At 41.3% G+C, this 25,752-nt stretch overlaps 2 protein-coding genes and 1 long non-coding RNA gene across 6 annotated transcripts in view; 2 read left to right on the plus strand and 1 right to left on the minus strand.

Moving 5' to 3' along the window:
* Positions 1–5,085: 5,085 nt before the first annotated feature.
* Positions 5,086–14,823, plus strand: hmgn3 (high mobility group nucleosomal binding domain 3). Of its 3 annotated transcripts, XM_037086035.1 has the most exons (7): positions 5,284–5,684; positions 8,035–8,085; positions 8,359–8,388; positions 10,623–10,673; positions 11,587–11,685; positions 11,927–12,026; positions 13,910–14,823. In XM_037086035.1, exons 1-7 carry the CDS (start codon positions 5,670–5,672, stop codon positions 13,915–13,917), a joined length of 354 nt encoding a protein of 117 aa, XP_036941930.1. In that variant the 5' UTR covers positions 5,284–5,669; the 3' UTR covers positions 13,918–14,823. The 3 variants fall into 3 exon arrangements, with proteins under 3 accessions (XP_036941931.1, XP_036941930.1, XP_036941932.1); XM_037086036.1 differs by lacking the exon at positions 8,359–8,388 and having other exon boundaries at positions 5,086–5,684; XM_037086037.1 differs by lacking the exon at positions 11,927–12,026 and having other exon boundaries at positions 5,481–5,684.
* Positions 11,494–19,019, minus strand: LOC119012327. Its single transcript, XR_005072443.1, has 2 exons — positions 17,501–19,019; positions 11,494–11,701 (listed from the first exon to the last, which is right to left on the minus strand). It is a non-coding gene; the product is annotated as an uncharacterized LOC119012327 (long non-coding RNA).
* A 683-nt stretch (positions 19,020–19,702) lies between these two features.
* The window catches only part of LOC119012319 (pleckstrin homology domain interacting protein), a 35,308-nt gene continuing 29,258 nt past the window's right edge, over positions 19,703–25,752 (plus strand). For both annotated transcript variants that reach the window (XM_037086022.1, XM_037086023.1), the window contains exons 1-7: positions 19,703–19,866; positions 19,987–20,045; positions 20,132–20,161; positions 20,316–20,375; positions 24,128–24,278; positions 24,500–24,598; positions 24,917–25,077. In XM_037086022.1, the coding sequence (XP_036941917.1) occupies positions 19,827–19,866; positions 19,987–20,045; positions 20,132–20,161; positions 20,316–20,375; positions 24,128–24,278; positions 24,500–24,598; positions 24,917–25,077 (600 nt within the window). In that variant the 5' untranslated portion in view covers positions 19,703–19,826. The remainder of the gene's footprint in view (positions 19,867–19,986; positions 20,046–20,131; positions 20,162–20,315; positions 20,376–24,127; positions 24,279–24,499; positions 24,599–24,916; positions 25,078–25,752) is intronic.

Below are 25,752 nucleotides of genomic sequence, written 5' to 3' on the forward strand. Positions count from 1 at the left end.
CACTAAAATTTAACCGGGTCTATTCTGGACCGAGATCCATCCGCCATCCAAGTTTCGTGTAAATACGTTCAGTTGTTTTTGTGTAATCCAGGTGACAAACCAACAAACAAACAAACAAAACATAACCACCTGGGCCTGAGGATTTCTGCATACTGTAACAAGTAATTTACTTTTGGTACTGATAATTTAAACTTTAATAAACATTTTGAGTGTATATCATTTCTAACTTAGTATTTCTAGACTGTGGTGTTGCGATTTACAATATCTGAGCAGCTCTTCCATCTCTGTATGATTTGCGATTATGACTGAAAGCTCCACAGCTAATAAGCGGATCTCGAGCCGAGAAGTTCATTTTTAAACCAACAGAGACGAGAAGAGAGAGAGAAAACTGAGGGAAATCAAACATCTATCGTCTGCTGAAGGAATAACCAATAAAGAGACCTCGAGATGAGACGGTTTTGCTGCTCGCTGTTTCCAAGAGCGACACTGAACCTTTAAATGCACCATGATGTTTGTGAGGTTAAAGAGTATGTTAGACATTTCTCTCTCGCTCAATCACGGAAGCATTAAATCAGGAATATCTTCAATAATCCTCCATCAATCAGTCAGTTAGACTTCAGAGAACCTATAGCAAATGTTACTGAAGCATGTTGTGGAGGCTCTGAATTTAAAATATCCATCTGAAACCAGTAGGATCAACAATGAAATGTAGATTTAATGGGTTGTTTCCTTATTATATTCATGTAGAGCCTACAAGCTGCTCAGTGTTTTACCTTAAGGACTCAAGAGTATCTGATACCGCGGAGCTTTTGAGCACAATGAAAACAATCTTAAAATCTATTCTAACCCCCGGGGAGACGTTTCAAGACTGGAGGGTTGAGATCATATTTACCAGTTTGAGTTGGACGTAACACAACTGTGCAGATGGCTCAACAAAAGGCCGGTGGAGTAGCTGAATCGACTGGTAACAAGGTGACAGAATTATTTAAAGTGAACTAAAGAAATATTTAATTAAAGGGTTATTATAAGAAACCGAAACATAAGACCTCCAGGCGAGTACCCGACTCATTAATTCACTGTGAGACATTTAAAGGCAACGATAATTTAAAGTAATGACCCACATTTGACCAATTCTCAAATAAATGTGTTGTTACTCTTGCTACTCTGTGATGACAATTCATAAAAATGTAACTGAACAACACACCTTACATTTGATATACGACATATATATAATTATTCATGAAGTTTTTATTGATTTATTATAGGTGTTCTGAGAATGTGACCATCAAAAATGATCAAAAATATACATACAGCATTACAGAAAGTTGTTTTAAACAAATTTTCTTCATATCGTGGCTTCTAAACATCTTCTGAGTGATTATGACTGACAACAGCTGGTGATTTTCCCTAACAGGACTTGTTGGATACACCCCATTAACCACGAACACCACAATGGGAGAAATCTTTTAATATTTATTCTTAAAGGTTCCCTTCACACATCTATAAACATGAGGCACATACTAAGAAATCCTCTAACGTATGTCTGACAATCCTAAAAAAAATCTAAGTTTCACTGCAGGACACACGTTTGTGCACTCGAGGTTTCAGGTCATGTTTGTGTGGATGCTGAAAAGTGGACCAGGATTGTTCTCCTGAACTACTTTTGATTTTTGGTGTCATCTACACCGAGAAAACTCAATCAGAATCCGTCAGTGCTGTGACATAATTAGTTTTTTTGAGCGTAGCGCCACCAACAGGATGATGATATCTTATATTTTGTGGATGCAGTCACGTTGATGCTCCCCTCAGGATGAACTGTTATCTCTATGACGACCACCCTCCATCATCAGGTCAACACTGTCATGCTAATTAGCGAATGGTAGCATGCTATCACGCTGTAATAAGATGGTGAAGATGATGCACATTATCATTGTCAGACATTAACATGTAGCATTATCACTGTGCACACCTCTAAAGCTTTACTATGGAATATATGGTGCATGTATTTTTTTTTTTTAAATGCTGATTTAATGTTTATTAATCGTAGGTAATCATGATGTGATCAGCTCTGTCTCGATGTGCTCTCAGTAGGAATGAAAGAAGAATATTTTGGGGGATTATTTCTCGTGAGCGTGGATCCCTTTTGTGTTTTTTTTTTCTTTTATGCACGTATGTGTTGTAACGTGTTGCTCTTTGTTGTGTATTCGCTTCATTTAAGCTGACAGGGTGAATCTGAATGTGTCGCAGCCATCAAGCTACCTGCTCCTGTGTGTTCTGGGTTGACTTGTCGAACATCCATGTAGAAACGAAGGGTTTTGTTCGTTTGGGCAGGAAAGCTCTGTCTATTGTGAGATTAGTCTCTCTCTGTCGGTCTATTGTGATGTTACACAAGAATGTGGAGGATGCTTTTGTTAATTTCTTTGTACAATGTTCTTTTTTTTTTTTTCCGTGACATGGTAGAATATGGGGAGGACCATTGTTTTATAGAAGGAGTTCTAGATTATTATTGTTCCAGGGTAGGTGTGAAGAGTTTACATTAGACTGGATGTTTCAGAATATTGAATTTAACTCTATTCAACATGTGTTTGTAAACTTTTCATTGAAAAGAGTCAGATAGTCAGTTGAATAAATGACTCAAAATCAACTGGCAACTATTTGATCATTTGATTCCATAATTATTTTTCAATGACAAAACATGTTTTGGTGACGGCTTATTAAACTATCTGCTTTTTTTACACCACTGGTTAAGCAGAAAGACGTCACCTTGGAATTGTTAACGATATATTTCTTTTGTAATTTTATGACATTTCAAAGAGTAAATGATTCATGGACTCATGAAGAGAACAATTACCAGGTTAATCAATAATGAAACAAAATCAATTTCAGCTGCAGCCCTACATTTAAGCTTGAGGGACATTGGAGTTACGGGACAAATTGATGCATGAGCAGTGAGTTAAAGTCGCTCGTGGAAGTAATGGAGTTGTTTCTCAGATTTAAACCAAAAGTAAGGACTCTTCAGAAAAAACAACCCCTAGACCAAACAAAAGACAGGTACCTGTTATGTTAAGGATTAGTATTATGTCCTAAATTTACGACATGAAACCGACTTTTGGCCGAAACAGATCAGACCGTTTGCAACAAAGCTAAGGTTGGTAAGATTGTAGAAACCAGCTGTCATGTCTCCCTCCGAAGTCTTTCCTCCAAAACACATGAACACACTCTTCAGTGTCCTTGCCAACCGTGTCCATCTAACTCATGTCTACATGTAAACACAACACGTATCCATAGTATTTGTGTATGTGGCTGTATGTTCGCTCACGTGACTAGCTTGCTTAGCTCGGGCAGTATGTCTGTATTTGGTATCCACATGGCTGCAGGCGTTTGTGAGATTTGACTTCATCATCCGACCAATATCTCAGCGCGTCCACGTGGACTGTGTATAAATGTTGTCTGTGTTCGGACCCCCGCTTCGTTTTTTACGGCCCCCAGAGCAGATTTACACGGGGCAGAGTTTGAATCTGCCCTCATGTAATTGGACAACACTTCAATTCCCTTTCACACACTCAGTTGTTCTTGGTAGCTTTTATGTAAACAGACGCTATGGGATGTTTATTGGATGTTGCCTTACCGTGACAATCCTCTTATTAACACAATGCCATTTATCTGATGAAAGTCCATGCAGTCCTGACACTTCGCCCCACTCCCCCGAGCATGAACAGGTAAAATGTACATGTACGACTAAGCGGTCGTGTAACAGGTTAAACTGGGACTGGGCCTATATCTGACCTGTAAACGGGCACGAAAGTTTCCCAGAATTTACGCTCTAACTCGAGGGAAAAACTCACACATGGAAATATCCCAAAGCCTGATCTTTCAACCCCTCTGCACTAGTTTGCGACAGTCTTTGGAGCCTCTGCTGCTCGGTTTGTACCTCGTTGTCCGCTGAGTTTTTACTCTGGCCGAGGAAAGCGAGCGATTCACAGTATTTTGCAAGTGATGCACGAATGTGATACACCAGATAGGTGTCCTTGGCACGCTGCATCAGCAGATGAGGTATCTGAATGGGTATCGAGGGAGAAAACATTGAATAACTATCTCAAGGTTTAGTGATGATACATTCATGAGCGGCCTTCTTCTTTTAATATGTCACCACCTGCCCTAAATCTCCCCGTTTACATCAACACTGACAACATTTTTATTCATATATATATATATATATATATATATATATATATATATATATATATATTTTTTTTTTTTTTTTTTTTTTCATGAAATACACTTCTAACAGAGGGTAAATTAAAAGTAGAGAAATTCAATTACAAAGCAGAGATACATGGCAACACCTTGTGCAATGTTTACAACACTGAGATCTGGCAACACCAGTAATCAAGCCCAGCCCACACATGCAAAAGGAAAATATATTGATGGGCTGTGATCCAGATCTTACCCATTCATTATGATTATCACACATATTTGCTAGTAACCCCTAAATAATAAAAAAAAAAGAAACGATGAACATTTCTTTTGAAATTCCCGCCTCTGCACGAGCTCTGACACACGTTCCCCGCCAGAAATTAAGTATTTTGAAAAGTTTTATCATTGCATTACACACCCAAACACATTATGTCACTATTAACACAATACGGCATTTCCTGGTCCAGCGTTTTGCTCATTTTACAGCATTATTTCTACTCATGAGCTATCCAGTTATTATGCTGGATAATCCTGGTGTTAGCAGACGGATTTACACAAATGAACCGCCGCTGCACTTGGAGTGAACTTGTAGCACAATGCAGCCTTTAATCTGTTGGTACACCTGTCAGATATTCTTTTATTTATACACTCTCAGTTCTTCATCATGAAATAAACACCCCACCACACACACACACACACACACACACACACACACACACACACACACACACACACACACACACACACACACACACACACACTCAGAGGTTTAATTCGTCTGCAGTAGTGACCTTATTCATTACATTGTTTTTACTAGTATCATGTTCCTGCAGGGCCTGGCGCCTCTGCAGTGATGCTCCCCATTTGTTGTGCAGAAACGTGGTGTATGATTACTCTGGTTCTTTGGAGCAGCAACTACAAGACACACAATGCAGGCCAGCTCTTCTGGAGCTCGTCTATGGCTCGACATTGTTGCCATTGTGCCCCGTTTCTTTCTTTCTTTCCTTTTTTTTTTTTTTTTGCTGGTCCTTTGTGTTTTTATTTACAACATTCTCTCTTTCTCTTCTCTCGTCCTACATTACCCAGATCCACCGAGAGTCGGCCCCGCTTTCATTGGCCTGTCTCCACTTTCCCTCTCAGCCACCGCCGTCTGGTGGGATCTGCGCACAAAGAGCGCGCAGCCAATCACAGGCGCCCTCTGATAAATCTCGGCCAATGCCCGCGGCTCTCTTATTTACATAGAGACGTGGCGAGCCAATCGGGAGTCGGCACAGGAGAGGATTTTGACCCCTCTACCCAATGGCTGCGTGAGGTATAGAGTTTTGGGGAGTGCATATAATCAACATATTATCGAAGGTGCTTAGATATTGATCCTGTATTTCGAGGTAGTTCAAATTCGCCTCTCTTGGACCTTCGGGTTTGACCTTAATTTTTTTCCCCAGCCCGGTGGAGAGTAAAAATCACGCGTAAAAATGCCGAAGAGAAAGGTGAGTGTCGGGTTTTTTTTTCTCTCTCTGTGCCATCAGGCTCACTTCACTGTAGTTTTTCTGCTCTTTGCATTTGAGGGGAAAATAGCGGTGCGCGATTTTCTGTCGAGGCAGGTGAGCTGATGCCAAAGTTTTGGAGGAGGGGAAGCGTCTCTTCGTCCGCAGCCCTCTCAGGTGTATTTCAACGCGCCCTCGCCGTGTATGCGAGACGTTCCCCCAACACTATTTGTCATCTTTTACACCATACATGTGCCGTGTGTTCATCCCAATGGCCGTTCCTGTGGTCGTTTTATATGCCACTTCCCTCTCCACTGTGCGCACTGGTGAATGTCAGACGGACCCGCCGGATGGATGGATGCGTAAAATCCCGTAGGAGATGTGCGCGATGATTATTTCTTCCTGGGAAGCCCTCTTTTTTTTTTCTATGTCGCGCATGTATGAGACTTATCGATTCCTGACTAATGTGTGAGCTCAACCGTGAAATTATTGAGAAATTCACCACCACCACCTTGTGTCAGTTCGGTCCTCCAGCGGTGGTGAACAGACGCCAAAAACCCCGATTGAACGAGCACCCAGATCCAGATGGAGAGAGAAAAGGAATAAAGAAAGAGGGGATCAGAGACAATCGCTCCGCTGTGTTAAAAAAAAAAAAAAAAAAAAAAAAAAGAGGCCGTGACACTGTCTAAACAGCGGTGCACGACGAGCTCCAGCACATTGTATCAGCGCATACATGGAAATGGGGCTTTTCGACCATCCAAAAACTGCCATTGTCTGCGCAGATTCGCCTTTGAGGACAGAGAATGGGAGGCCTCTAGGGGCGGAGGTCGCCCACATGCAAATGATGCGAATGCCAACCTGCAGGCTAAAACCAACATTTTCTTTTTTTTCGCTGTCCACGGTGGGGGCGGACTCTCCTCACCTACCTGCAGCCCCCCTGATGTGTCCATGACATGATCAGACACATGCAGGCTGACAGACAGCCTCCTCCTCCTCCTCCTCCTCCTCCCTCACGGTGCGTTACAGCCCGTGTGTGTGCGCGTAAATGAATCCTAAATGAATGTTTATGTTCCATTATTCTGTGGGGAGCTCTCACTTATTGGCATGTAAACAAGATGCTTCCATTAAAAAAAATGTGGAGCCACCAGGGAGATGATGTGGAGCTGAAGTAGGTGGGCTAATTAGGCACTTATGCTCCTTCAAGCAGGGAAAAAGAGACGTTGATTTAAAAAATATTACAGCCAGCCATTGTTTTAATCAATTTAGACTTGTATAGTAAAATCCAGAAAACTGACTTCAAATCAAAATTAAATTCATTACAGAAATATTCTAGTAGGCTTCCTGGATGTGTATGAATATAAAGAACTATATTATTTGATATTTCCATTGTGCTTTTTTTTTTTTCAGAACATTATAAAACTTATGGGAAATTTTTCTTGATTTATTGATACTTCTTTGATTTTTGAAAAGTCAGAAAATTGGCCCAAAAATCCAAGCTGATGTTTCAAAATATAAAATATAATAACTATCATACAAGTAACAAGAAAACCAGCAAATACTCATAAAACATGAAACAAAATCAGTTATTTTATTTATTTTTTTGTCATTTTTACCAATGGACAGACTTAATCAATCATAAAATTGATCATTAACTATTAATAATTGAACCATCAACTCATCATTTTAGCTCTACTTACACATTACACTTTTATTAATAAGTGGGATTTCTCTGTAGAAAAGGAGCCTCACAAACAGTGCAGACTCACCAAAGTGCCCTGTTGGATGCCCCAGTAGACAGATATGATGAAGAGCCTCTAAGATGCACTTACATTGGACGCTCCCCCCTTTTTTTCTCCCCCCGGACCTGCAAACATCCTAATTCTGCCGCTGCCTCCTGCACTTCTTTTCTTTAGTCTCAATTTCTAACCTTTTGACCTTTTCCCAAAACTACACTGCTTCATTATTTGCATTATTTCCGTTATTACTCCCCATGTTGCTCCACAGAAAGGGCAACGTGGAGCAGTGAACAGAGAAAAGCCCAGTGAACAAATTTAATTTAGAAGACTTTTTAACAACTTCAGATTTGTAGAATGAAACTGAGTTTAAGTCCCTTTATGCTTCGTTAAACATTGAAAACTATTTTACATAGTAGTGGCGCCAGGAAGGAAGGATGAAGGAGACTAACAGCCTGAGGAAAAACAAGCTGCTCTATAGTTTGATGATGGAGAATCAGAACAGCCAGAAAACAAAATTCTGAATTATTCAACCTAAAATGAGTCGTGTCTTTGAGTACGAGTCCCGTTCATGAACAACTTGTTCATAGTCTCTTCGCTCCTTGTTGCATTTCCTACAGTCTCCAGAGGGTCCTGAGGGCAAGGAGGCCTCCAAAGTCACAAAACAAGAGGTAAATGTTTCGACTGTGTGCAGGTGTGTGTTTCCGTGCTGTGATTTTTATTTTTTTTTACTGAGTGAGTGTGTGTGTGTGTGTGTGTGAGTGAGAATAGACACATGACAGGTTAATGAGCAGGGCACTTGTAGCCGTCACCAAGCAGAACAGGTCAAGATCAGCCCACAAAGGTACAACTGATATCTGTCTGCCTCTCTCTCTCTCTTTCTCTCTCTCTGTCACCGTCTCTCTCTCTTTCTCTCTCTCATTGATCATCTCTTGCTCCGGTAGCCCACCAGAAGGTCGGAGAGACTGTCAGCGGTGAGTTTCGTTCTCCCCTTCCTGTCTTCACCTCTGTCACTGTCCTCTTCTTCCTCTCCCTGCCGTCCCCCCCTCGTCCCGCCTCAGCCTCTCGGGGACAGTAAAGTGTCGTGTTACCAAGATCCAGAGTCAAGTTTATGGGTTTGATCACGACGACATCAAACGCCGTAAACTTGCTCTCCGAGGTCCGAGTCTGACTTGGTATGCATGTCTTTTTCTCTGTTGTCTTTGTCCTCCGGTCTGTTGCAACACCTTGTTGATGTGCAGGGCTGCATGATTATAACGTATTTAATATTCTAACAGTCAACAAGTGGAATAAATTAAATCAGGGACTGTAAAGAAATTAACTCGATTTCCTAGATATTCCACAGCACAACCATCATGGAAAATGTCCCACTTGCATTAAAAAAAAGGCCAATGTGCTTCAAATCCTTGTAAACTAATAGATCATAATATAACCTGCAAATCATTACAAGTTCATGCAGCTCTGCCCCGCAGGCCATGTCATTTTATCCATGTTGTACTTTGCATGTTGGACCCATCTATACTGGGTCTTTGCATGTGTCTGTACATTTGCATGTGCACCGTAGACAATAGCTTGACATTTTCGGAAAAATATCCTTATTCTCTCACTTGCTGGAACATCAACACCACTCTTATATCTGTACGTTAGCGATGATGCCCGCAGCTAATTAGTCCAAATCCAGGCTCCCATTTGAAGCCAATTTGACCTAGTGGCCAAACTGTGTAACTACAACGACATGTGACGCACACTGGACCAGACATGCTTTTTCCCACAAGTTTACATTTGACAGAAACGGTTGCTAAATGGTGGATATGGATTTTTTTTTTTCTGAGCTTCACAATCACATAAATGACTCGTTTCACTATCAGAATTTGATCCATTTGGCCTCATGCCACTTGGAAAATGTGGAAGACCCCATTAATGATTTGATTATTTTATCACCATTCAAGTTAGCAACAAGCTAAACTTGAAGTTAGCCACTTGTCTGGTGCACACGCTCTATGGACCCCTCAATGTGGAAGCTTCAGGTCATTTTATACCTGGATAGTCCAACTATTTGGCTTCATACACAACTGACACTGTGTATAGTTCTCGTTATAGATCCATGGGAGAGTCTGAGGATTACTTAAGTAGGGGTGGGGAAAAAGTCAGTAATGGGAAATTTAAAACCCAAACCTTTACATAATGATTGTCTGAATTTTTTGTAAGAGCAGGCTGTATATTCTCTACAGCTGAATGAGCTGGATAATGAAACGTAACAGACCTGAACGTGTGCATGTGTTTATGTTCAGAAATCAAAAAATGTACTGATGCACCCCTGAAAGCTAAGCTAACTGTCTGTTAGCTGTGACAGTAATGCGAGTGGTAAGAAGGAGAATAAGGGTATTTCCCAAAATGTCAAACTTAATTGACATTTTAAAGTGAAAGCACTCAGCATTACTTTTAGCATTACTCTGGTTTATTATCACCTTATCTTTGTGGTTCCCTTCATTCCTTTTGCGTTTTACTCAAATAAGAGTTTAAACCAACAGTGCTTGGACTGCTTGACCGTAAAGCAGTCATTTTATTAAGTAGAAAAAATGTCTATAATTTCCTGCATGTAGTTTTAGTTTAACAACAATTTATGTCTTTCATCTATCTTCTTGTTTGCAATGTCATTGATTTCCAAAGCAAAGCATAGCAGAGATATTCTGAGGATGAATCACATGATTTAAGTTTGTCACGGCAGCGGTTAGTTTTAGCTCGTGGCTTTAGGGTTTGTGTAGTCCACGCCGAGCAGCCTGGAAAAAGCTCTGCAGCGAACGCGTTTGCACCGAGTGGCCAGAATTCAGCTCCCATCTGATATAGCCATTGTACGGTGGTCTGAGGTCAGTCCGCTCTGAGATGAGGCAGATATTTAAAACTACTTAGCACAGGATCAGATTGCTTAGGAAACACAGTACAAGTACTTGGTTATTAATAATATTTACAGTGGAAGCCAGTACAGACTATTCCAGGCCTCCACGTGTCCTGTGTGGGTCCTAGTGAGTTTCTAAGCAGCTCTTGTGGCTAAAAAAAAATAAAAAAAATAAAAAAAAGTATTTTAAACAGTTCAGAGATGGCTCTGTCGTGTAGAGAGGAAGGGGGAACTAAAAATGTCTTAATACTCCTCCAAAAACTATGAACTGTGTGGTTGGTCAGCCCTAACTGATTTCTGCATAATTTACAGAAGCCTGCTCCTCCCAGGGCTGAGGTCAAGCCCAAGAAGGCCATTGTCAAGGTAAAGCAGAAACACACACAACAACACCCACAATAACTTATTTATATCCCCATGATATGTCTCTCTGGCTCTCGGTTGCCCCTGACTACGAGTTCATGCGCATGGACAAGGCCGCTGGATGTGAAAAACACAGCAGCCCATTCAAACACACCTTACAGCTACACCTGCAGCTTCCAAAGATATATGTATATATCTCTTAGTATTTATTTAAGATTTAAGGTATCGGTTAAGTTTTTTGCAACAAAAACATCCTCTAGTTTAAACTCTGTTTTTATTACTTTGGGGAACTGCAGATGATGTGCAGCATATTTAACATTTTCATCTTCCCGTTCTATAATGAGAAGTGTATGGTAAGCATTATTATTTTGCAGAAGGAAAACAGAGGGAAACTAAAATGCATCCTCATGAGAAAATTAAAGGTTGTCCAGATGTTGTAGTCAAACTAAACACAGAAGAGGTCAGCATGTCACCAGTGTAACTGCTAACTGCTGCAAACTGTGGCTGACTTTAGTGAGTTAGCTTGGTGAGATGTGCAGCTACTGGTCCAGGCTGGGAGCTCAGAGCAATAGCGAACTGTTGGTGTTTACAACGTTAGCACAGGAGCTTTACTGGGAGGGGCCAGGGCTAACTGGTTAGCATGCTAACTTCAGAAGTTATCCCTGCAACACAATATAATATAATTTGTTCACATTCTGTTGGTAATTTTAGTTCATTTTTTTGAATGTTTTCAACTGAAATTCTTACACACTGCACCTTTAAAGTCTGGTTCACCTGATACACCCGATACTGAAGATCATCACACACACAAAATGATGGATACTTTTGAGGTTGTGCTGGAAATATTTCCACATATATGATGATACCTGCCATCATGTATGTCTCTATGCACGTTCTTGTCATTTCTTCCATGCAGAAGGTGGCAGATGATAAGGGGATGAAGGCGAAGAAGGCCGGCCCCAAGGGGAAGAAGGATGACGGCCCCGCCCAGAACGGAGAGACCAAGACCAATGAGGTATGACAAGGGAAAACTGCAAAAAAAGAAAAAAACATGTTGATGCAACATTCAGTCAGAGACAGACAAGAAAATAACCATCTTCATTCCCTTGTTATGTCAATCTGTGTATACACATACAACACCTGTATTCCTCCGTAATCACACCGCTTGCTGTGACAAATACACATCTTTTTCACTCACAACAATGCATGCTGACACACACACACACACACACACACACACACACACACACACACAGATCTACGTGTCTCGTCCGTCTGTCAGTGTGTCCTCCATCAGAAACACCGCTCCCTCCTTGATGTCAGTGAGAGGGCAGAGTGAGACAGTCAGAGTTAAGGGTACGCTCCAGCGTTTCTAATCGAGTGTGTGTGCTCTGCCACTAACTCATCGCTTTTACTGAAATTGCATGTTAATTGAGTTAACATTTACCCAGAGTGCTTTGGTGTGCTGTGTTTTTGAGTGCGAGAGAGAAAACGACAGTGAAGAAGTGAGGACGTCTGATTTTTTTTTTTTTTTTTTTTTGATGCGGTGTGCAGTGATGTGGGCCAAGGACAACTTTTTTACACATCAGCGGGAGGGTTTGCTGCTCACGCAGCTGTGATGTGAAATGTGATTGGCTCAATGCGTTCTGACAGCCGGCTCCACCAGTGGTCAGGGCCGAGGGAAATAGACAGGAGACGTTTGCTCCAGAGCGATCACGCCATCCGGATTAGACTGTTGAGGAGTTGTGAGTAGCTTTTCAGAGCAGCTAAGTAAAAAGTAGGGCTGCAACTAACAGCTTACTAATTGATTAGCCTATGAAATGTCAAAAAAGCAAAATAGTCTTAATTTATTAGATTAGATATTATACTATATTGCAAAGAAATAATGCAAATCATTACATTTAAGAAGCTGCATCCAGGAAATGTTTAACAATTTTCCTGGGAAAAATTACTGAAATGATTAATCACTTATTAAAATACTTCATTTGAGTATTAAGATTAATTTTCTTTCCATTTATTAATCAATTCATCCACTAATCCTGCAGCTCTAGTATTAAATCTGAGCCATGGAGGTTCAAAAATCAGTATTTTTAGTTGTGTAAAATAAGCAAATAATGTGAATTCTTAAACTTTAGGCAGATAAACGATCACTGGTTGTCATTTGAGCTCGCAGCTGGAAGCCGCAATAATTTTGAAATCGTGGTGACTTTTGAAACTCATCACAATCTGCCTTACCATGGCTTTGTACGTAGATTTCAAAGAAAAAATACCAAATCACAAAAAAATCTTTTTTTCTCAGCCTTGTGGAATCCCCCTGACGGTGTTGGTTTTATTTGCTGAGGTTTGAAGTAATCCATTTCTGACATTCTACCTTTATGGAGGTGAATGACATTTTGTTTGTTCTGCTCACAGCATTTAAAAAAAGAAAGGAAAAAAAGAAAAGCGACATTTGAAAAACTCAATGGCAGCCAGTCTTCACAAAACACTGATAAGAGTTATCATTGGAAATACTTCAGACCAGAGAAACAAATCGACACATTCTTTTGTAGCTTTTCTGATTCAGAAATCCTAAAAAAAAAAAAACCTCAGCACTTGAAACCAAAACTATCTGCTTTCATGTTCTAGATCTGAAGGAATTTCAGTTTTCCTCAGCAAAAAATAATCATGATAGATGACTCGATAAACCTACTTCCAACAAGCCCAGTCAGGTTTTCAAAGAAGATCATGGCTGCTGTCTTCGAAACTGTGAGTGTAAAATATGTGTTGGGAAATGTACTTACTCAATTTCTTGCTGAAAGTCAGATGAAAAGGTCGACACTACTACACAATGTGAAGCTAGAGCCAAAAATGCGACGCTAGCTTAGCATAAAGACTGGCAACGAGTCAAACAGCTAGCCTCAAGCCAAGCTATGTTTTCCGGTCACATGTTTCATACACAGTCATGATTTAACTGGTAAGTTTAGTCAGATATAGATAGCAAATATTTCAGCTTTCCAACAGAAACACCAGAACTAGCTGTTTCCAGTCTTCGTGCTAAGCTAACCTTCTCCTGGGGCTAGCTTCATACCAAGCGTGCAGACATGAGAGTGGTATTGATCTTCTCATCTAACTCTTGAAATGTGCTAGTTGGAGCCAACCAAAAGCAGCCGTTTGATTGGTACGTTCATCACCTTGCTGCGTGATTGATCAGGATCACCTCTACCCAGGTGTAACTCTCCCCTCTCTCCTCGCCCCTGCAGGTAACTGAAGCGGCGGAGGAGGCGACTGAGGAGAAGGCGTAAAGACCGGGGTGCGTCCACCGACCCGCCCCCCTCTGACTCCATGGCAGCAAAGCATCTTTTTTTACTGACGATTTTTGTACCATGCTGAATTTTTTTTAGACTTGTGATAGTAGAGACGGACAACCAGCAGCCCCCGATACGTTCACAATCCTTACGGCTCCTCTACCTACAGTATGTTTTTGCTTCGATTCTCCTCCCTCCTCCATTCGGTGTCACCACACGCCTCTCAGAAAACAGCAGCGAAGAAGACAGAATGAAGTGTTTTTATCAGACGGCTGCAGATGTTCTTCATCCCGCCTGAAGGGGGCCGAAAACACGACTGTTATGATCTCTAAAACCAGCTCTGCCTATATTTGTAGTCTCTACATTTGACGATCATTATTATTATTATTATTATTATTGGCACTCTGACTACTTTCCCCCCTGACGGTTATGGTGAGGATTTGTGGATGTGTAACAACAGTTTGGACGCTAGAGATTACAAGAAGTTTCATAGTCGCCAAGGAGAACATCTGCAACGTTTTTAAAAGAAAAAAAAAGAAGACGACATTAGTTTTTAGAGTCACTACTACTGTGTTTCACATAGCTCCTTTTGTATATGTGTGCTGGAGTGAATGTGTTTGTGAGTCTCTGTGTTTGACTTAGTTCACTTTGTCCCCCCACCCCCCTGTCCCATCCTTTATTTTTCTTTTCTTTTTCTTTTCTTTTTTTTTCCCACCCTCTGAACGCCTTGTCCTGCAGCAGAGTGACATAGCAATAATGAGTGGTGCTTCTGTTCTAGATGGCTCTATTGGCTTTGGGCTCTCTGGCCTTCTTTGAGTTTCATCCTGTTGGGAGAATATTTTGAAATAAAAGAAAAAGTAGATGTCACACACGGGGGTTTGTCTGTTTATTTTTCCTGTCTCTTCTCTTATTGATGTATAAAATAATAATATATAATGTGCATTGTGTCTGTATTTTCTCTATCTTTTGTTATAGAAGACATACTGTAATTGTATGCTGCTGTTTTTGGAGTTTGGAAAACTCAGGTAGTCTGTGTAAAGCTCTATGAGACACGTGTTCGCATGTGGTCTGTTCTTTATGGGTTCGAGAGCTCCTGTTCATGTTTAGAGTTACTTTTTAAACCAACACAAAGCCAGCACTGTGCTTTGTGTGTGTGTGTGTGTGTGTGTGTGTGTGTGTGTGTGTGTGAGGTCGCCAGTGGCACGTGGCTGTGTTAAATACAACTGCTGTGTCAGGAAGTGAAAGGTCAGCATTTGCCAGAGTGGTGGGAACGATGAACCCGTACGGCCTCTTCATTGAGGGACGAGCCGTCATTCACACTCGTGGACCAATGATCTGGAGTTCATGATGTGAAGGTGTCAAGTAATGATGTTTGAATACGGCCGATACTGGGGAAGGCTAATTAATAAATGTATTATCATGAGCCAACGTGGTCAACTATAATATGATGCCTCTTAACAGAAAGTACAAGCAGGAAATGTGCACAGTGGTGATAAAATAAACGGAAATCTTTTTGTTTTTCTCTGATGATCTTACTTTTTAACCTTGGGGTGACCAAAAAGTTTTTCCCCTTGGAGGGCCAGAACTGAAACTTAACCCATGAGAACCTAGCCCCATTTTTAGGACATTTAAACTGGACATTTAGGACATTTAAACTGGACATTTAGGACATTTAAACTGGACATTTAGGACATTTAAACTGGACATTTAGGACATTTAAAGTAGGACACCTAAAGCTTTTAGGAAATGTAAAGTTGTTGGATCCTATGGGTTAATGTTAGGTCACAGACAAATGACAAATTGCTATTGTAATCAATTTCATTATTTATTTATTCAAAATGCAAAATAGTTGTACGATCCCACTTCCCTGAATTTTGAATAAATTCCTCCGAAAAGTGTCTTTGCCTGCCAGTAATGAAAAATTATTAATAATTAGGGATCCTCCTTTTAAAAATATATTATTGTGTTTATGTGAGAAACATCTGTTGGGCCACATCTAACCTGACAGTGTGCCAGTTTTGGCCTCACTTTGGGCAGCCTTGTTTTAATCCACACACAAAACCACTTAATCCAGACTAAATCTGAACAGGTACAACATGTAAGTATGATATGATGATAGAAAATCTCCGTCCAAACATGCAGAGCTCAGGAGCACAAGGTAAGACTTGAAATGCAACAGGTGGATTAAAGAGGCTCTACATAGCAATTTACATTTATGAATCACTTTTTTATTGACCTGTGTAAGCTGATTGTAACATGACATGAAAAATGACACCGTCCTTGTTGTTAAAGTTGCCTCGTCTGGCTTCCAACACAAAACAGATTTTCCACAGAGCCTTTTCTAAAAAGCAGCTTCCTGGATTCATGCACTGATCCGATTAGTCCAGTACAATAAGACATATGGCAATAATGTCAGGAAGCAATTTACCAAAGGGTGTGGATTTATGCAGTCATCTACTTGGCTTCAAATTAATAATGATATTAGAAAATACAATTGCTGTAGCAGTTATATAACCTTTGTGTTTATCATTTAAAAAGAGCAACACAGATGGTCAAGATCAGGACAAACCACTGGACTTCTTATTTCATCACTAACAACCAGTAAACTTCTGTTTATGTTATATAACATTAAATGTGTGATTGATCAGTCATTCCTCATCATAACCTTTGACTCCTCTGTGGCCCTGTGCACAAAAAGTGCAACAGAGTGAGGTTGCCTCCTTGTGGTCATGTCGGCCAGCACAATAACAACAAGTACATTTGAGGGGTCGGAATGAAGCGCAGAAGTGACGGATGAGGCCTAAACATTCAAACCTGTCATTATTCCATACCACCGTGCTGCACGTCATGACGCCATTCATTCATGTTTTTGCACATTGCAGGATGGAAGTGTAGTGGTTAAAGAAACCGTTATTAAAGTATCACTTAATTTGCCATGCAGCGGTTGAACTTTCTCTCTGAATTCCTTGCAGTGTCAGTGGCGAGCGCGCAAAAACAATAATCATCGATCAAGCACCCTCTCATAATCAAAAGGTTGTGGATTTGATTATAATTCTAATGAGGGTGCTTGTAAGACAAACTGTACTGTGATTTGCCTCCCATTCAAATTCATGGGATATACTACAAAAAAGGAAACAGTCAGATGTGACATAAGCAAAACACAACACAGCTGAGCTCACTAGAATAGTGAATTCATACGTATGTGGATGTAAAAAGTACAGAATATGCCGTCTGAGTCCTCGTGAGAGTAGAAAGCAAGTTTAACAATCTCGCCAGAGCGCTTCAGGTCGGAGTTGGAGCCACTGCTTCTTGCATTTTCTGTATTATTTCCTCCCCGTTTGGTTATAATGTCAGTTTAGTTTGTGGATGATATTGTCAACATTAATCCTGATGTTCTCAGTGAGACATACAACCACAAAGATTGTGTTCACATGCAGCGATGGAACAGGATTTTTTTTTAGGAAAAATGTGTTTCCCTTTACAAAACAAATACCATCTCAGGCCTGATGTGTGTAAAATGATGTATGTGTTGCATTTTCAGCTGACCTTACTTTGTTCGGTGGTGGGTGAAGATACAAATGTGGATGCAGAAAAAGGGCAGAAGACGCCTGTGCTTCCTCATGAAGTAGAAAGAAAGTAGAGCGCCTGTAACACCAAAAAATAAAAATAAACAAACAAGGTAGTTAGTGGAGCCACATTCCCTGTATAATTCCTGCCTGTCTGGTGAAGTCTGCTTTTATTTCTACTGTTTCTTTTCTGAGTGTGTTTGTAGTCGACACTGCTGACATATCACAACACATTAATGTATATATATATCGATGATTCACACCTTGGTCGTCTCTTACAAATAAAAAGCATTCTGATATTCAATCCAAGTGAGCAGAAGTTTGTGTCAGCTGATGTATTTCACAGGTAAACACGTGATGTGTCGTATGAAAAACTACAATAAAGCAGCGTTAAAAGCCAAGAAGCACTTTTCAGTTTCATCAGGGGGAAAAATATAAAAGCCAACATTTTCAATAAATAACAGAGGCTGAGAATTTGTGAGTCATCTGCTCAAGTTTTTCGTATCATTGTCATCTTCCAAAACCACAAACTCGTCTGTTCCCTCCAAGTCTCTGCCAGGAATTTAAGTGAGACATGTGCTATATAAATAGGAGTGTGGTTTCTAAACCAGTGTCTATAATTTTTGAAACAACGCTTCAACACTAAATAAAATTTTAAAAAAAGCATCAATACACATTACATACAAAAAAGAGGAACAGTTTCTTATTTCCACTGCATGAACACCTGCACAGTGTTTAGGCTGGAAACAGAAATAATAGAGATGAAAATGTGTGAAAAAAAAAACAATTAATCTTATTTCTTATTTGTGTTGTGTGTAAATTATTTCTGTAAATATTGTATGTTAGGTTGTGTGTTCACTGGATTGGAAAAAAAAGAAAACACACACACACACCCAACGCAGGCCTCACTCAGCGGGTGGTTTGTTTTGGCGATGAGTGAAGTGGTGTCGAGTCATTTTCAACCGCTTGTGACGAGACTGAGGCTGCACATTAATAATTATTAGTGAGCCGATTAATTGCATGTGCTTTTACTAATGTCTCACTTTATACATATAAAATATAAAGGGTAAACAGCTCATATGGTGAGTAACAGATTGGGGGTTTGATTTGCGTAGGCTGTAAACACATGTATTAAATAAAGACCTAAAATAGATCCTTAATAATAGCATTTTTTAATTAATTGCAGATTACACCTTAGTGCTGCTTTTCCAGTTTTTCCTCAACTTTCTGGTGAACCACAGTGGAAGTCTGCTGCCATATATTTCCCTGATAACCTTCCTTCATGATCTCTCTATCTTGCATAAATGTCTCTTAGCCATTAAATTCCTGTAACTCACGAGGGTTTCATTCATTAAGCTGCATTCTCCCCCCCACCTTTTTTTTTTTTTTTTTCTCTTTTCCAACCCTTCCCCCATTTTACTGCCCTGGCAGTATTTGGAAGAGAAATGGACGACTTCCCCACCAAACGGCTCCCAGAGAAAGAGAGTGGGTGTGTGTGTCTGTGTTAAAAAAAAAAAAAAAAAAAAAGCCAGACATCTTGTTACACAATAACGACAGAGGAATAACACAACGGGAACACACACACGGACAAAACCTGAACACTAGCTAGCTAAGATAATTAAACAGAACGACCGAGCTGAGACGGTTAGCTCGGCCGTTAATCCTCCTCAAACACGGGAAGCCATGTTTCTACATCCGCAAGCTAGCGAAAAAAAAACACACATTTAACAGGAGTTAACGTTGCAGCGATCCGCGAAACGACTTTTAAAACGACGGGTTTGCGAGCCTGTAGTTATTCAAACGTGATAAATGTCATTTATCTGCGAAGTAATAGCCTTCCTGCAGCAGTGTGTCCTCTCCTATAGCAGGCTGCCATTTCTACCTCCCCTCTGTACAGACGCGTGCGTGGAACACACCACCTGTATTCTTCCGCAAACGGCTAGCGCTTTTTTTTTTCTTCTCCTTTTGAGGGGGAGGGGGATTTAGAGAAACATGGCTCCACAGCCGACCAACCGCCTCTAAAAATCACCCCGAGGGACACCCAATCCAGCGACATGTTTGCGGTTGGGTCTTTTCGGGAGGAAGACGGTGTTTCGAGGGGGAGGTAAAACGCTGCACGCGCGCACTAGTTCCCCCCCTCCTCCTCCCCGCGTTTTGGCGGAGGGATACTCGACGCAGCCGGGACTTCGTGCGAGCGGAGCTGAATGGAGGCAGCCTCTTCCTGGTGGATAAACAGTGACAGCTACAGGGCAGCCACCTAGACCCACCACACAGGCTCTGGCGCTGCCCTGGCAAACAACACCAAAATGGCTTCAGACAGTACACACATCGCGCAGTTGACTTCTGGTGAGTAAAGGAGATCGGCAGAATATGTCATGGTTGTTGTAATACCCCCTCAATTTCCTCGGTTGCCCTCTTCTAACGCAGCTCCCGTCCTCTTCTCTCTCTCCCCTCCAACCATACCAGAACTGTACTTCCTAATAGCCCGATTTCTAGAAGCTGGACCGTGTCAGAAAGCAGCCGAGGTTGGTGTTTGTGCATTTTAGGATAATTTATAACATGTCCGAAATTGTCACGGGGTGTAATTTTTGTATTTTTATCCTATTTTCAGACCCTGATAAGGGAGGTGGAGGAGAAGGAGGTAAGCAGTCAGCAGTACGAGAGAGATGCTTCTCTCCGCACTGTACTTTGTGTTGTTGCTTTCACTCTGATTTATCATTTACTGTTTTAAAACATCACCCGATACGTTTCTGAACGTGGATGATCACAGTCGACACTATGTTCCCCCGTCTTAGCTGCTGCCCAGAAGGCTGGACTGGACCGGGCTGGAGCACCCCGGGACGTACGAAAATTTGGTAAGGGAGCCCTATAACTGAGGAAAAAGTTTTTAGAGAGCAAAATAAAAATTGAATTTCCCGCAATTTTTAAATCAGGTGGCAAGAAGGAAAAAAAAAAAAAAAACTGCACAGGACTTTGCAGGGCGAGCAAGTTGGTGGTGGGGTGTTGGGTGTGTGGGGACCGGGGAGGGGGGCGGGAGTACACCGAGGGGTCGAGCTCCCGGCGCTCCTCTGTGCACCGTGCTGTGCGAGTTTGGTGCCATGCATGTGCAGAAAGGTTTTTAATAGTTGTTGGGAGAAAATGTGTGTGTGAAATGTTGATACGTCATGAGTGTTGTGGTGTAGGAGCGCCAGGATCCGGAGGAGGGACTCCCTGCGCCACAAGCCAGAGAGAGAGAGGGAGAGAGAGGGAGGGAGTGAGAGATGGAGGCGCTCTCGTCCTGCAAGAACCATAATATGTGTGCACGGGGTTTGAAAACACACAGGGGGGGCAAGAGTTAGAAAACAGGAGAATATAAACAGTATGTTCAGTAAAGCTTGGAGTTTGGATGGAGCTGTTTTTTTTTTTTTTTTGAGGGGTGGGTGGAAGGGGGAAGAGATGAGCATTGTGGTGCAAGCTTTCGGATGGAGGAGAAGCAGATGAGGTTATGTGAAGACGCGAGGTAACGTGTTTTTTTTTTTTTAAAGGATATCTGATAATGGCGGTTTTTTTTTTATATTAAGTGCTAATTGTCATGTAAACAAACAAGAGGGGACTCTATCGAAATTCTTTTACGCATGGAGGCGTGGAGAGAATTAATCATCGCGGGAGGATATTATATTTCCTCGCCAGCTGAGAATATACATCCACAGTTTTTGATTTCTGCCATTTATTTTTTTATGAGGTTTATTTATGATATTAAAATTAACGACCCGTGGCCATGTTTGTATGAGCCGATTTCGCGGATTTTTTTCCCCCCCTCGTGCGCACAGACGAGACGCGTGGAGATCCAGCAGGAGACGCGTGAAGCAGGATTGTGAATCTTTAACGTTTAAGACATTATTGACAGTTTCTTTCTTCCTGTGTGTGTGTGTTTTTTTTCTCGCTCACTCTCTCTCTTCCTGCTTGGCTCATTCGGCTCTCCGTCCCTCCTCCTCCTCCTCTTCCTCCTCCTCCTCCTCCTCGTCCTCATTCCCAGCCTGTGCCTCCTGTCTATTGTGCATAATTTTTTCCTCGATTGAAAAAAAATAAAACAAGATCTTGCAGAGGGGTTTAAAAAAATATATATATTAAGGCGAATGGGGGGGAGGGTGGAGGGAATGGAGGGTGTTTAGAGACGTGGTTCGGACGTGTTTGTGGGCAGGTTGGGTTCTGCGGCTGGTACTGGGAAAAAAAGGGGGTTGGGCAACAGCGAGGAATCAACACAGACTTCAATGATACTGCAATAATTAAGGATATTAATTGTGGTTAATTAATTAAGGCGGATTAATTAGATACATAATTATTATAATTTTGAATATATAATTTAACAGAAAAAACACAATTTGCACAAGAGTATGAACATGTTTTAGATGGAAATAGCGACATTTTGTCATTTTAACCGTTTTTACACCATTTTAATATTTTTTTATTTTTTGCTTCAAATGACTTAAAACATGTCAGATTTCAATTATGATACTATATTGAAGAGAATAACGTCCTGAATAAGTGATGTTTATTGATTTTTGAGCAGAAATAGGGGATGATTCTAAGGAGGGTAACTTGCAGTGTGTGTGTGTGTGTGTGTGTGTGTGTGTGTGTAGGACCATGTGCTCTTTGCTGGTGCAGTTGTGACCAAGAGATAAGCAAGAGGGAAAATGGAGCAAATTGTTGATAGATGTAGCTGGTTGAAGTGTGTGTGTGTGTGTGTGTGTGTGTGTGTGTGTGTGTGTGTGTGTGTGTGTGTTCGCCATGGCTCTGCGTGTACCTGAGCGGGGGATTGTGCCCTGATATGTGCTTAGAAACACCGATCACGTTCCCCTGAACCAGCAAGGATGTGAAAGCAATTAAGGGGTCATTAATTGTGTGTGTGTGAGGGGGAGAGTGTGTGTGTGTGTGTGTGTTTGCATTAATTGTTTAATTTCAGGCTTATTTGACCCCGTTCAGATATTTAAATCAGATGTGACTGAAACAAAACTGATTACCGCATGTCTGATTTAAATTAATTTATTCAGAATATTCCTGAAATAAACACAGTGCTGCTGCTGCTGCATGTTTATGTCTCCCGTCCAGGGGTTTCAAGCAGCTCTATGTATGTGTGTGTGTGTGTGTGTGTGTGTGTGTGTGTGTTTCTTCAGTGGTATAGGCCAGTGCAGGAGGAGTGTCCCGCCATGTGTCGGTGGAGTCACACACACACACACACACACACAGTGTTTACAAGACTGTGGCTTTCATTCTGCTTCATGCCGCATGTTGCGCGCCACACCCCCCTTCTCTGCTTTCACTTCGCTGCATGTGAACTGGATCCATGTCCTTTTAGAAGACAAACATTTTGCTGTATTTCAGCATTTATTTAGATGTTGTGTTTATTTTATACTCTTGTCATTTTGTGGTGTAGATATTGAATAATTGATTATTTTGTCAGAGGGCTTTAAATGAGGCCTTTTGCTGTTTGGGAATGAATGTCAGCACGACGGAGAGTTGTCTTTACATTTTTATTAATTTTTTCCTTCTCAGTTCTACTCAGTTATTTCTTTGAACCCTTTAGAGGATTGTTATTGATACGGCTGCATGATATGGTCAAAAGGTGATATTGTGATTATCTTTGACACGTGTTGCGTTTGCGATATAATCCGTGATTATTGTGGATGATTACATTTTACTCAACATTTTTCACTGTCATTTCAAAAACCAGTAGAATCGTGACGATGTGGCATTTCTCCCAGTCGCTGCCAAACAAACATGTTTTATTACATCTGGAGAACAAGCTTTGTAGGCAGGAGCATTTAATTGAAACACTGTTTTGTGACACATTTTAGCTGTAAAAGATTAACTACAGTTTTGCGATTTTGGATAATTGTTCTTTGTCATATTGCTATTTTGGTTATTTTACAGTCAGTTGTTCAGCCCTAGTTATTGATATCATTTTCAAAGGGCACCTTTCTTTATTGAAATGGAAATTCAGCAGGTTTTTGGGGGGAGTGACCTTGTTTTTGTTATCAGCTGCTGAATTCTGCTGAATTTTTTTTTTTTTTTTGAGTTTGTAACTACATGGACTCAGTCCAGAGAACAAACCTTCCTGTCTGCAGGCAACAGCCACTTGTAACTACTTAATTATTCCCCTAATTAATAGAAATAGACAGTGAATGATTGTTTTTATACTACTAGATATTTTTTGTTGTAATAATGTTTTCTTTTACTCGCCACCTTTCATCAGAGTCACTGCAGGCTGAGTAGAGCTGCAAATAATGACTATTGACATTGTTGTTTATTTGCTGTTGATTATTTGCTGGATTTGTTAAGTTGTTTGTTTGAAAAAAAAAAAAAAAGTGAAGTGAAAAAGATGCCTCCTAAAGCTTACGATAACGTCCTCAGATGTCTTGTTGTTGTCTGCAACTGAAAGAAATTTAGTTTAATGTCGGAGACGAGTAAAGAAACCAGAGAATGCAGTGCCAGTGTGAGTTTGATGTCTTGATGCGGCCTGGACAAGTTTTTTTTTTTTTTTTTTCCAAGCTGCTAACCTCGGGCATATGTTTTGTCATTTTCCTGTCTGACTGCAAGACGAACTAAGAATGTGTGTGTGTGTCTCCAGGTGAAACTGTACCGACATGTCAGTGCAGACCACCTGTTGCAGGTCTGCTCCAGAGTTTGTCCGCTGCTGGAGAGGGAGGTCCCCGCCAGCGTGCCTGGACTCACGAGCCTGCTGGGGGCCGGCAGGCAGAATCTCCTCCGCACCACAAAGAGTGAGTGGATACGTAGCGCATGACGTAGCTACTTCATTGTACACCCACTCAGAGACCACTGTGTTGCATCTCTCTGCGTGTGTGTGCAGACTAATGTAAAAAGCATTTTTTTTTCATGAGATTATGCAAATATGAATTCATGCATACAGAACAGCGAGTCGTATTACAGAACTGTATAATGTGAGTCTTAATGCTGATCTGTTGTGTTTGTTTTACTCCAGGTTGCAAGCATGTTGTGTGGAAGGGCTCAGCGCTGGCTGCGCTGCACTGTGGGCGACCACCGGAGCCGCCTATTATCTACGGCAGCCCGCCTAATATCGGTAAAGAAATATGCAGAACAAAAAAAAAAACCCTTCTTCCTCTTTGTTTGTACCTTTTGATATTCAACATATGAGTCATTTCCTACATCTTGCACTGCATCTCTGTCCGCCAAGGTCCTCAGTGCCAGTAGCATTTGACAGGATGTGTCATTATTGATTTCCATCAGTATCTCAGGCTATTTTATGCACAGTGGATGAACACACTTGCAGCCCGTTTACATGTCCTTTAAAGGCCTTTTTATTAAATGAGTTTCACTTGGTTCGCTGCTGATTTTTTTCACATACGATGATATACTTTATTCTGTCTTTGCCGTCCAGTCGAGACGAGCTTCGGGCGCCGGCTGAATGGCTCCTACCGTCTCCGGCAGCTGGTGCCCACGGCTGTGTACCAGCACATGAAGATGCACAAGAGGATTCTGGGACACCTGTCGTCCGTGTACTGCGTCACCTTCGACAGGACGGGACGACGCATCTTCACGGTAATTTGTGCGTGTGTGTGTGTGTTTATTGACCTCAGCTGTGTGTTCAAGGAGTCCTTTAGAAGTGATTTAAGTGACATTATTGTGCGCTCGTGTTTTCTCTGCATGTGTTTAGTGTCACCGCTTGTGTGCTGCGTGCTTATGTGTTGGGTTGTTACAAGCTGTCGTACCACGATGACCCGGCGTCTCTATTCCCTGTTGTAACAGTTCTGGTAGGAGGTAATTACTGTTTACCTAGCTGTGGTGGGGCGCCTTTATTGAATGACTCACAGCTATAGCCCGGAATCAGCCTGCAGGGGTGCAAATTATATCATATTTTCAAGAAAGAAAAAATAAACTATTCTCAATGAGGAGGAAGTCGACCTTTGCCCTCTGAACGCCCCTTGTGCTGTTTTAGTTCCCTTTTGTAGCGCAGTTTGGTTGAAGACTCAGCTCGGGTGGAGAGTTAAATGTTGAGCGAACATTGAGATAATGTTGATTTAATGTTGTCGTCCTTCTGTTTGCATCCTTGAGTCAAACACTGCCTGCTGCTATTCACCATTTTCAGCTTTCACTTCTTAAATCTCTAAAAATGGCTGGCTGCTGAGAGGGAGGGGGGGGAAGGGAGGGAGGGATAGATTGACTCTGTGTCTCTCTTTTCCTGTTATCTCTCTCTTTCCACCGTTCGTACACTCC

Source organism: Acanthopagrus latus, chromosome 22, assembly GCF_904848185.1.
Source record: "Acanthopagrus latus isolate v.2019 chromosome 22, fAcaLat1.1, whole genome shotgun sequence".
In the NCBI taxonomy this organism is placed as follows: domain Eukaryota; kingdom Metazoa; phylum Chordata; class Actinopteri; order Spariformes; family Sparidae; genus Acanthopagrus; species Acanthopagrus latus.